At 40.4% G+C, this 13,115-nt stretch overlaps 1 protein-coding gene across 1 annotated transcript in view; it reads left to right on the top strand.

Annotated features, from left to right (window-relative positions):
- LOC126299502 (zinc finger CCCH-type with G patch domain-containing protein) overlaps window positions 1-13,115 on the top strand; it is a 151,411-nt gene that overhangs the window by 89,733 nt on the left and 48,563 nt on the right. The window contains exons 6-7 of the mRNA XM_049991449.1: window positions 1,670-1,842; window positions 10,207-10,346. Of these exons, the coding sequence (XP_049847406.1) occupies window positions 1,670-1,842; window positions 10,207-10,346 (313 nt within the window). The remainder of the gene's footprint in view (window positions 1-1,669; window positions 1,843-10,206; window positions 10,347-13,115) is intronic.

The raw sequence follows: 13,115 nt of genomic DNA on the forward strand, positions 1-13,115 counted from the left end.
TGATGGACAAATGAGGCATTTAACTTGTAGTACGAGGAGAATGTAGTTCAGGCTGGTGGCAAGGGAGGAGGGGGGGGGGGGGGGTGGAATTCTGTGATGTTTTCGTGATGGTTTTTCTACCCTGACCTTGAGTCCATACACTCTAATTACTGTGAACATGAACCATCGTGCTTATTTCAACATTCTCAGTGACCAGTGTTGCCCTTCCTTGTACAGCTTCGTGATGATGAGCTTGTTGTCAATGGCCCTGTATTCCATGAAGACGACAACTGGATTCACAGGACTGCCCAGGCAGTCATTCAGGCACCCTATCACACTTGGACTTGCCCATCAAATCACTTGATCTCAATCCACTGGGAGATGTCTGGCTCTATTTGAAATGGCAAGTGAAACATAGCAATCAGAATCACTGAAATATGATAGATCCATGGGATCTTATCATCAGTGAGTGGCTTCAGCTGTGTGTGGTATGCCAAAAGAAACTTATGGACACTACTACTCTCCAAATTGAGGTGATTATTAAAGCTTAAGTGCAGAATTATATGTTGTTAGTGTGCTGTCGCCAGGGGAGCTTATGATCATAGTTATGAATAATCTCTTTTGCATCTTTGAAAACTTGGGTCATAACCTTTCCAGCAGATGAAATCAACTTCCCAATTTCTGGTGCATGGCCATTGACTTTTATCCTTTGCTTAAATTTCCATTTTTTTCTTGACTTGAATGATGGATCCATGGGATATATGTAATAAGTTTGTGGACAAAATGAGAAGATGCTATTGAAAAAGGGTCCAATGATTCCCAAGGAATTTGTTTTCTGATTGGTTTTTGGCCATTGTCCAACAAATGTGACATCCATCTTGCCAAAACATTGTTGAAATTGTACCACATGTTTTCTCCTGGTATGTTCATGCTATCATTAATTTCATATATCATTAATCGTAAACTTTGCAGTATTATACCTTGTGCTTTCTTGACTTTTTTGTCTCCAGATGTTTTGGAATGCTCTTGAAAACTTTCATTTATTTTAACTTCACGGTATATGCACAAGTCATTGCTACCCAATTTGTGCAGGTGTTTTCTGGCCCTGACAGTAGATTTCTCATTTAAAGGATATCAGAGATTTAGTGAACTGTGATTGCTACATAGTGTTGGTAGTTTCTTGTTACGGAGGCTGCAGTGACAGTTGTACTTATCAGAGGTATGTACTGAAATATCATGTGGATCTCTTCCATTGGATTGGTGGACTACACCGATGCACAAAGATTTTTGTGTTGTGATTATTGAGGAGTTGATAAAACAAACACAGTGTATTCTAATAGTATATTCTATGTTTGTATAATAAGGATAGTTCTCTGCAGAATTGATTCCTGTAGACTGGGCTAGTGAGCCCTTAGTAACCTATTATGATTGCTTGTGACCTTATAGTGTTCAGTTTAAATCCTGTTCTGTTGGTCCAGCCACAAATATCATTTGTATATTCATTGACAGAGTTCAGAGTTACTTCTAAATTTTCTTATTTGGTTTTCAAATACAGTTTATCTGTGTAATATGGCCAATATTTTCCACCATACACTTCAGTAGACCTATCGTATTGTTTCAGTCAGTGCATATAACAAATTACATATTTTCAAGAAATAACACAAAAATACAAGTTTCCATTCTTTTATAGTGAACCTGACTTTTCTGCTGTCCAACCTGGAGTTAAGGCTTTAGTAAAAAGTGACAACAGTCTATGGGCCCATGCTACAGTAATAGCACTCAACATTGATGGAAGATGTGATGTTAAGTTTGAAACTAATGGAATTGAAACAACTGTTGATTTGCAACATATACTACCATTAGGTATGTATACATTACTTTATTAAATGAAATGACACCATTTACATGTGCATAAAGTACATTCCCCACCAATCAAAACAGTGTTTATATCATAAAATTTGCAAGTGCAAGGATTTATTGGTATTAGCACTGGAATTATTTTGCCCTGTCACTTCTCAGTAATTGATTATATATTGGTTAATTATTTTGCTTCTTCAGTGACTTTTTAATATAGTTACCTTTGTAGAAGATGGGTTTTTTGAACTTAAATAAGTTTTTGAGCACTGTAATTATGTTGTCCGTCACATTGCAGTCTAGTGTCATATAACAAGGCAAATGTCAGGTTGGAAAGCTGTAACACAATTGTATACGTAGATTTGTGGGGCCGGGGAGTGCAGGGAATGAAAGTATAAGCTTTATGAAACTAAATAAGTAATTTTCTTCTGAAGTAAAATGAAAACAATAACCAAAATAAAGGCCTTGCACATCTGAGAATCAAACTCTTCTACTGGGTGACATTCAGTACTGTACTGCTTCACTCGCTCCACTGTAACTTGCTTGGATCTTCCTTGGCATGCTATCCATGAGGTAGTTGAGGCATTGCTTCGCAAGCCTGTCTCACTATTAAGTGACAGCTCTCCTGCAGTCATCACTGTGTGAGGAGGCTTCCTGCAATGACACATGGCAAGTTCCAATTAATCCCGTGCATAACAACATACTGCAAGTTACGAGGCCCAAACATGTTCAGTTGGATTAATACCAGCAAATGCCACAGGCCATTCAGCTTGGTTGATTCTTGTCTCCTGTAGGAAGATGTTCATTAGGTGACCATAGTGTGCTAGTGTGGCATTGTCTTGAAATGGGAACCCACCATCAAACTGTTGATTGTAGGGTGGACAATACATTGGAGCAGTGTGTTATAATGCTGCACAACTCTCAGATTACCATAGATGGCATTAGAGGCATCCAACGTCCTTACAGAATACCAACTCACAACTTGACTGACTACCCTGCTGACCTAGTGAGAATGCATTGGTACTTGGTAGTTACAGTTGCTGGGTGTCAAACAAATACTGCACTGATCAGTGTGCTGAACTTGGTGCCCTGATCCATGTTCCCATGCCAAACTTCCTCATTCCTCATGGAACAGGTGTGTTTGTACTGTTGTTTGTAATCTGATTGCTAGAAACCAAATAGATTGTGTGAAGGCAATCATGTACTGTTTGACTTGGCACAGACCATGTTGCCTCCAAAAAGGTAGCCCACAGGTTGTTTTTTGTGTTCTCCATGGCATACCTTTGAGTCCCTTTTTACAGGTAGCAGGATAGCAGATGTCAGCTGATGTCGACCATAAGACACATGTGCAACATTTTTTGTCTCCTGTTAGTGGCTGACATTTGAATGTCATCCCTGTGGTATATTCCAATTTAGTGAGCAACTGTCCATGATGACAAACCTTCTTGCTGTAACGTGACAATGTGCGCATGATCTAAGCTTGAAATGGCCCTTTAATGAATTTTGGCAAACTGAATATATATTCAGTATACATTTTCCCATTCACAGTTGGAGATGTAGCGCACAATAGCACACTATTCATCTGCATTGAATGAAGATAGATAGAGAGAGAGAGAGAGAGAGAGAGAGAGAGAGAGAGAGAGAGAGAGAGAGAGAGAGATGATGGGATGGAAGACTGTTGAGATGAAACTATCATTAATGGCCAACATATGGACATCTGCCTCTCCCAAATTGCATTATTCCTACTAAAATATCTGGGACTCACCTGTGTCTCATTTTAATACCCTGACTTCTCACAGGATTAAAATACATCAGTTCTTACAAATGCTAAACACTCCCAGTTCCATGGGTGTATTGCTCCAATAAGAGGGCTTCTAATAGTTCACTGATAGCATCAATTTGTGAGACTGTCCAATAGTAACAGGACCCTGAGTCCTCATCAGTTGCTGAAACGCAAAAATCTGAAAAGCAGTTCAGAAAGGGAACACTTTTGGTAGACGCTGCTATTTCCTGTCAAGCCGAGCAGATATACAGTGATGAATTGCTCGCTCAGTAGTATCAGGACTATCCGACATACTCATTTTTAACAAGAGTGTTGTGTGTAAAGGCTGATATAAAAGGTATAAGCCCAGTAAAGGGAAAGGGTAACAGACCTATAGAATAATATGAAGAGAATACATAATGAGCTGAAGGAGACAGTTGAATTCATGTAAACACTTGATTTTCCCTCATTGGCAGACTGTATAAAAGCAGGGTTTATTCCGCTTAAGATGAGGTTGTAAATCCCCAACTCATTGTGTCATTTCAAGTGCGGAAATTATGAATACACAATGATGTCGTGTGATGGACATGCAACACACATGAAAGACAACCTTCCAGTGTGTGAGAATGGAACTGTGTATTCAACATCACAGTTCTCTATGAACTGTTCAGGGAATCCTCCTGTATGGAGCTGAGCACTGTGCAACTTCAGACCATACAACTTTCTTAGAGGAGAAGGAAATACAGGCTATAAAGATCGTGGGATGAATGTATTAGTCTGAAGCAAATACAATTTATATTGCCCGATTTCCGTACACTACATTATCATTGTCTCTGACCGTTGTGAAATCATCTTGGCAGGAAGAGGATTTATCTACACTAGGTTATTACAAGACAGCTCTGTGGAGCATGTTTGCATGTCATTTTGCCTGTGGGCAGACCTAAGTAGTATACACTACTGGCCACGCAGCCCTGTTGCACTTGTTGTGCTCATTTGTGAGCCACTTGACAATTTTGCACTTGACCAAGACAGTACAATTGCTGAGTAGGCTACGGCCCGACTACCTGACTGTCCGTGCATCAGCTGTTTGCCCACGGGCATCTGGCTGCCCACGGGCAGGCACTCTAGATCCCACTGACAGACACTTGAGTTGAAACAGCCTAATCTGCACAAACCTTAGAATGAAAGTCAGCATGGACTATTAGACCTGCAAGTCCATATGCAATTGTGGACTTAATGTCAAAACTTGCTGTATTCTCCACACCACCTACAAAAATTGTAACCAAATCTACAGTAAAGGCCCCAAGTTCAGCCCTTCAGGCACACCTAAAAATAAATCAAAAGCACCTCCCTCAAAGGAATAATGAGTGATTGAAAATAAAACTTGTATAGAAAGAGTTTCAAGACTTGGGACCACATTGCACTTGCCTGAAGTGACAAAAGTGATTAATACCCAAGTATAGATTATATGCAGGGTGAGTCTTATTAACATTTAAAAACCTCTGAAGTGATGTATATAATACTGAGACAAGTAATATAAGATACAGGGGGCTGCGATGTTGGGAAATAACCCAAAAGTGGATAACAAATGTTGAACATGGGACATCACCAGATGATATACCTCAGTGCATGTGCAGCGGTTGGGCCTGTCAGTGTGTTGCACCTTGTCATCGCAACCCAAGTATTCACATTAGCGTGTGGCTGCGGGCCTACATATGCGAATTTAGTACACAGATCTCAGGATTCGATCTTGTTTGGCAGCTCAGATGGCAGAGCACTTGCCCGCGAAAGGCAAAGGTCCCGAGTTCGAGTCTCGGTCGGGCGCACAGTTTTAATCTGCCAGGAAGTTTCATATCAGCACACACTCCGCTGCAGAGTTAAAATCTCATTCTGGAAACATCCCCCAGGCTGTGGCTAAGCCATGTCTCCGCTATATCCTTTCTTTCAGGAGTGCTAGTTCTGCAAGGTTCGCAGAAGAGCTTCTGTAAAGTTTGGATGGTAGGAGATGAGATTCTGGCAGAAGTAAAGCTGTGAGTACCGGGCATGAGTCGTGCTTCTGTAGCTCAGATGGTAGAGCACTTGCCCGCGAAAGGCAAAGGTCCCGAGTTCGAGTCTCAGTCGGGCACACAGTTTTAACCTGCCAGGAAGTTTCAAGAAAGAATGTGTCCGGGGAGGCCCAAGCCAAAAACAATGACCGCTGCAAGGAGTCGTCCGTGACTTGAAAAGCTGTGAAATGTTGTTTAGCCGATGTAAATAGGTTTCCCAGTCCTCTTTAGCGACATTAAAGGGTAGAAACGACGGCGGACGCAGGAAAGCATCAGACTCCCGAGGACTCTGAAGCTGGTGCGGTGCGGTAACGCGTCCTGGGCATCAACTTTGTCCGTTAGCAACTGCAGCGACTTTTGTAAGATGTCTAACTGGAGCTGCTGCTGCTGGATGAGCTCCTGCTGTTGCTCCAGCAGACAGACCAACTTCGCCTCCATACCAAAATGTTGTAACTGCGACCAGGACAGTCGCGGGGTAGCAATGACGAGAAGCGCAGCAAATCCCACGGAGAGGCCCGCGAACAACAACACAGCAGGAGAGAACGGACGGACACGACCAATGAAGAACAGAAGGAATACAACAAGATCAAACAATGGAGTCACAAGGAAACAAACACATCCACCCGTACACAGAACAAGGAAGTAAGCTGTCTAGCACGAAACGAGGTGTAAACCGACGTACGCGAGATTAGACTGGTGGGCTAAGCTAGAGGCAGGCGCTTAAGTACGCTATCGGGGGCGCCGCTATTGGCTGCTGAGACCACATGTTCCACTGTGGTGCCCTCACACTAAAAGCAGGCTAGGAGTTGTGCGCCGCCACAGCTTACTGCCTGATGGTACAGAGACCTCTACGGGTCTTCGACGTCCATGACATCTGGCGTGGATTCAAATTCCGCGGCGTGCGGTACGAGAATCAGCATAAATGAAATTCCATTTTTAACATAAATACGTTTTCTGAGGGTTTTTAGATCTATAGCATAAATCAGTTTACCTCCATTTCCTCTCAGGTCTGATATGCCTCCTTATATAAATATGGTTCCTGTATTAGGGCCATTCCACCTCCTGACTTTCCAGAAGGTGGCTTAAGGCAGCAGTTGCCATCTTACTGTTTATCTGTAACACTTAAAGCTCCCAGTTTGCCTCTGTTATTGCTTCTGACATCCTTAATCACTCTACCAGTAACCTGTGAGAACCCTGAATACAATTTTAGGTCCTGCTCTCGCATTTGTTTCAGGGATTTCTCATTGACATCGACCACAAGGGGTTAGCCGTCAGCTGCTAGTTTCCGTTTAATTATCCTGTAGTCATCTGTTGAGAGTTTCTGTTTCTGCACCTGTACTTCCTGGAACCGAGTCTTCAGAGTAATATCCTTAACAAGTTTATGTACTCAGATTGATATCTTCATGGTCTTGAAAGGTTCCTCTGCTGTCTTAAGCAGCAGCTTTATCACCTCTTATAGAGATATCTTGTTCACCATTTTCTTCAACCAATATACTGTTCCCATCCCCCTCACAGACAGGGATTAAAGCACCTTTGTCCAGACAGACCTTCCTAAATTAGAGTCCTTGACTTTTATCTTCCCTGATCATTTCAAAGAGAGCCATCTGAACTAGCTTCTCCTCCTGCTACAAGATGATGTTAACAAGTGGATATCCATGTTGGGTTACCAACATCCTAAAAACTGAGACTGCAGTACTATAAGTTTGTTTCCCCGTTTGCTACCTTGGTTTTTTTCTGGATCCAGTTATCCTGAGATGTGGGAGTAATGAATCCTTCCTTGTTCTCTTATTCTTAGTCTTGGAAGTGGGAGGGTTTGTTTATCCCCTTCACTCTGAGACAGTCTTTTCTCAGACATCTTAGGTTCAGGACCTTTTAATTCTCTCAATTTGTTCTGAGGGAGCCATTCTGTGCCTTCCTCTTCTCTTTGCTTCCTTAGAAGCCTGCACCTCCCTTTTATCTTTATCTGGTCCAACTACTCAGTGAATTTTCATCTTCTTGTACTGGATTATCAACTGATCCAGTTTTGCAAATATCTCCCATTGGTTCAGCACTTGATGTTTGGGTACTTGAGGTATTGTCAAGTCTCTCAGTTCTTACATTCATTTCTGTGTTCTCCATTTTGGTCCAACGAAAATTGGGGATGTATCAGGTCAACACCATCGGATCCCCACATCAGCAACTAGAGGTTGCCTACTATTCCTGAGGCTCCATTCATGACACATCTTCCCAGGTGCCATGCACTCCTCTGTCTGGATTGTGTGACATCTTGTGTTGGGTGAGTGTTTCCGTTTCATCATACTTGTTCCATCTGCCACACATTTTCATGTGAATCATATGGTCCAAGAAGGAATACTTATACCCCTCACTCGTAAAAGAATCTATTCTTGCAAATCATCATTATCCACAGACAAAAGTAAATTAGCTCTTGAGGGGGTGACAACATCATTTGTGACAAACTTTATGTTGACGACACCTTACACTGTTGAATTGTATAGAAGAGCTCATTGCTAATATGCATTCACAATTAACTACATACGCACAGTATGATCAAAATCACTAGTGAAGTTGAAGTAAATATATTAACTTTTTAGATGTTACTATAAAGAAAAAGGATTCAATGCACAAATCCAGAAACTTTCCAACTATGACACATTCATCGTGCCACCCATTACTCCATAACAAAACTGTGCTTTCATGCAGGGATGCAGAGAATAATAACTCTTCAACTTGATGAAAATGAGATTAACAAAGAAATTGTAATCCTTGAAAATTTAGTCAGATTGATTGATTTTGAACCCTGAATAATTAAAGAAATGTAGAAACAAAAGTTGAGAATTAAGCAAAAGTCAGCCATCTATGACATTGTTTTAGAGAGATAAATAGCTAAACAAAATACTCATTTCACTGTTATCCCATATTATGGTAACACTTCAAACAAAATTGCCAAAACTTTGAAACATACAAAAATAAAAACTGTTACTTGAATGATAAGCATTTTTTTAAATTATAAAACATGACACCTATAGAACAGAACCATTACATAAAGCAAGAATATATAAAATTTGATGACAATTGTAATGTGATATACACTTGGCAGACTGTAAAGAATTGTCAGATTTGAGTGATAGAACATATGAAATTTAATAACAAAAGCGAAATGCATTTGTGATACATCTCATACACCAACAAATACACATCCCAAACATTTATGATAAACACCAAATCCTATATCATACAAAGGAAGGAAAGAAAATGAATATTCTGAAAGAAATCAAAATTTGTGGTAATTTTAAATTCACATATATAGTTCCCACACCAAGCAGATAATATTATTCATAGTGTTGTTATACTAAATTAGATTTGCAATTCTCATTTTGGTCCATCTTTAAAAAAATATTTTTATTTTGTTTATATTAGCACTTTTTTCTTTGCAGACAAATATATCCCTGAAATCTTTAGACAGCAATCACTTTTTATTTCTTGGTCAGCAGTATATCTTTGCATATTTCCATCTTATAAGCACAAACTATCAGACCATCATGAACAATTGAATTGATGTTAACCAGAACAAATGGATGCACAGAATATGAATTTACTCTAATTTTTATGTGTGTGGCAACTTTTCTAGTTAACTATCTATCTGCAAATGTACTTTCACACCATTATTTTGGCTGCATTCATTCAAGTGTACACACCCTCCCTCCCTCTCTTGCTAATAATAGTCATTCCTGACTGCATGACACTGTTTTAATACTTAACGGAAAACAATTATAATGCAGTACTTGTATCAGGAGAATTTTTAGCTCTGTATTTTCTTTTAGGTAACTGTGTGAAATATTTGACACCATTTCAGTATCAAATGACATGGTGCATTGGACTCATATTCAGAAAGACAGATTAAAATTTCTGTGTAATCTTTCTTATTTGGGTTCTCTGTGGTTCCTCTGATCCAATACTTAAAAATGCCCAATTCTTACCTTCATTCCTTTACTGTGGTGAACTGCTGAGTTGTGTAACATGTGTACTAGTTGGAATTCAGTTCATTACTGTGGTAAAATTGCTACTTTCTCTGACACATATCTAGAAATATGCTTTAAAATAACTAAAAACCCGTATGAAATTTTGTGGGTTAAGTACCAGACTAAAATTCAATGGTTTGTGGTTGAATCCTCAGTGGATCCTACGATTTTGTCTCTCTTACCTGTTGTTTCAATTCTGGTAATGATCTATATATGTGAAAAAATCTGAAGATGCATTGTGGTTCAGAGTCCATATCGAATTTTGGGTTTCTCTATAACTGGATGGGTCAGTCAGTTCAAACCCATGGAGGAAGGCAAGGGCATACCATCTCAAATTTGACCATTCCTGGTAAGTATGCGAATATTAACTTAGTAGGGGAGAGGGGGATCTGATGTAACTTTGAGCTATGTAAATATAGCAGTACAAATTATTTATGGAAATGTAACTGAAAAGTTGAGAATTGATAATTATTTCTGATTATGTGATTCAGCTGTATTGTTCTTTTACAATTGCATGGCTTGAATCAACTGTTATGTTTTATCTTAGTGGAGCCTGAGGAAAGACTGACAGCAACAGATAGCAGTGATACAGACATGCCAGAGCCTTTGTGGGATACAAATATGGTTGAAAGAGCCCTAAGTAATCCTTCAGCATCTGTTCTTGGAGAGTGGGAGAAACACACAAAGGTTAGTGCAATATGTTTTACAAAACTTTACTTCTTGAATTGGATTTCTGTTTGGGTTTACACAGCATGTAATTTTTATTGTGTGAGATATCATGAAATTTATATTATACTGGCATAATAGATTAAGCCGTGAGCAATGAATGAAACATCAAATCAGCTTGTGTTTACGTAGGAAATAAATTCACCTTTGTGTTGTTGTTACGCAGGAAATAAATTCACCTCTGTGATTTAGTCTCTCTCTCTCTCTCTCTCTCTCTCTCTCTCTCTCTCTCTCACACACACACACACACACACACACACACACACACACAACTTGGTCCAATGTCAGAGTAACTTTGTAAACACAGATGGGTATGAAAATCAATGGAGCTGCAAATCCCTGTGACAGGTAGACTGCCAACCAGAATGAATGCACTAGTGTTGTTCATGTTTAGTGTTGTTACTAGGCCTGGTAGGGTAGATAGGGTCATGAACAGCATCAGCCATTGAGAGATCACTGCAAAGGATTAAGAGATAATGCTGTTGCACATATGAACCATGCAATGCCTAACAGGCAAAAGAGCAGAAGACAGGATGAACAATTTTGATTGAGAATACAAAGAAGATCTCACAGCAGTGGTTAGGTGTTTGGCAGGTGTCAAGGTGAAACTAGCCTGGGCTCAAGTGAGGAGGCCACTGGGAGCAGTGGGGCTTTGTACATGTGGAGACCAACCATATAAGGTCACAAATGAGAAGTCCCCAGTGGGCACTGGATGACCATGAATGAACTCCCCTTGTAACGTAACGTGACTGACAGTGTAGGGCCTCCATGAGATGTATCAAGATAGATAAGGCCACCACCCGGAGGCTAGTTCAGCCAGTTCTGGGAACTCAGCTGAAGTAGTCAGTATTACGTGTAGGCCGGGGCTCAGGGTAGAACAGGGATACGAGATCACAGCCTCGTCATACATCTGATGGCAGCGCACCCCTCATCATTTGTTCTTGTAATTTTCTTTTCGTACTTCCAACACAGAATAATATATTGTTTCTGAATTCGTACACTTACACAACAGTGTGTAAGGAATGTTTCTGTGAAAATAAATTGTTGTCATTATATATGTTAAATAAAATAATTATTTGTGAAACAGATGATTTAAAATAATTATTTTGTCATTTCTTTTGTAGCCCTCACATAGTCACAGCGAGGCTTTTGTGACCCGCTGTACTAGCAAGTCTGTACGCCCCTGGAATAGAAACCTAGACGTTTGCTCTGGCTCTGTTCGCATTTAATATTTAGTCACGTATGTTCCTCCAGGGGAGCTTTATGGCTAATATGCTCACATGAGCAGTAAAGGTTGTTCTTGTTCAAATATTGTATTTTATTCACATTTCCTGATCAAGTGCCTTATTTCCTGAAAATATTCAGCTAGACATCACTGTATTAGCTAACTGAGTGGACCTTGCACAGTATATTGTGTCATACACTGTCTAGACCTCTCACTGCACACAACACACATTTTTTTGTGGTGCTAGTTGTGTGGGGTTGGTTGCGGATCGGCAAGTGTTGTTTCCTGTCTGCAGACATAACAACTACATGCTATGAATTATTGGAATAGGTCACCCTTCTTCGAAATATCAAAGCTAATCAGCCCAGCGTCAAGCGGAGTGATGGAACAACTTTGAGAACTCCTTGCATTACTTGAACAGTCAGTATGCAGGCTAGGAGCAGAACTAGGAAAGAGAGTTGATAGGGCGAGAAGAAGAAGATGCGGGAATGGGCCAAGCAGATGTATGGGCTGGAGGTAGCCATCCAAGAAGGTGGCCAGTGGCAGTGTGGCAGTGGTGGAGATGAACAACACTCAGTAGTGAAAGGCACACACAAATAGCAGCAGCAGCAGTGGTCACAGGCAGTGGCATGAGAAATGCAGAAATCTCTTTGTAATGGATGGTATACAGCAGCATCAGTGTCAGCAGTAAGAATTCAGGTAAATGGCACAGCTTAGCAGATAAGTCATGCAATGGGGATAGTGTTGCGTGTGACTGCACTGATGCACTTGAATCCTCCCAGTAAGCAGTTTGTTAGTTTGTCAGAAGCATTCAAATTAATACTGCAGTTGTTCTGTGCCACTAAGAATACTTTAAATGAGTTCATCGACAATTGCATTTTGACTCATAAATCCAGAGCAACTCAACATTCTATTAAAATTTGTAAAAACTAAAATATTTTGCTGTGCATGTTGCAAATTGTTAGTCAGAGATCAAAACTCCACTTAGCAATAAGTGTGTGCCATCTGTGTAGAAAAATGTACCAGCAAAAGAACATTTGATCATTTGATTACAGTTCAAGCAAAATGTTTGCGAGTCAGCAGGAACATAGGGAGAGGTTAGCACAGTGGAGCTCATGGCTGGATGTGATGATGCAGCACCACTTTAGAGACACTATCAGAGGTATGATGCGAGAGTCAGAGCTAGAAGGCAGCCGTGCACACATCTATTTGTACAAGGGGTTTACTATGACAGGATAAAGACCATAGTGCATGCCCATGGCAAACAAGAAACATATACAGAGGCTGTAGAGACCACTCTTGTGGAGGAGAGTATGATACCTCAACCAGGAAGATGAGCATGGCAAATTGAGAAGACAGTGACAAAGTGTTTTGCATGTAGTAAGCCAGGTCACGTGGTGCAAGATTGTCATGCTGATAAAAGAATAAAAAAAATAGGGCTGGTTTTAGCAGGAAGTAGAGGAGAAACTTCTCTAGACACAGTGGCCCACGTACGCAGTTGAACC

The sequence above is a fragment of the Schistocerca gregaria genome, chromosome X (assembly GCF_023897955.1).
Source record: "Schistocerca gregaria isolate iqSchGreg1 chromosome X, iqSchGreg1.2, whole genome shotgun sequence".
NCBI classification, from domain to species: domain Eukaryota; kingdom Metazoa; phylum Arthropoda; class Insecta; order Orthoptera; family Acrididae; genus Schistocerca; species Schistocerca gregaria.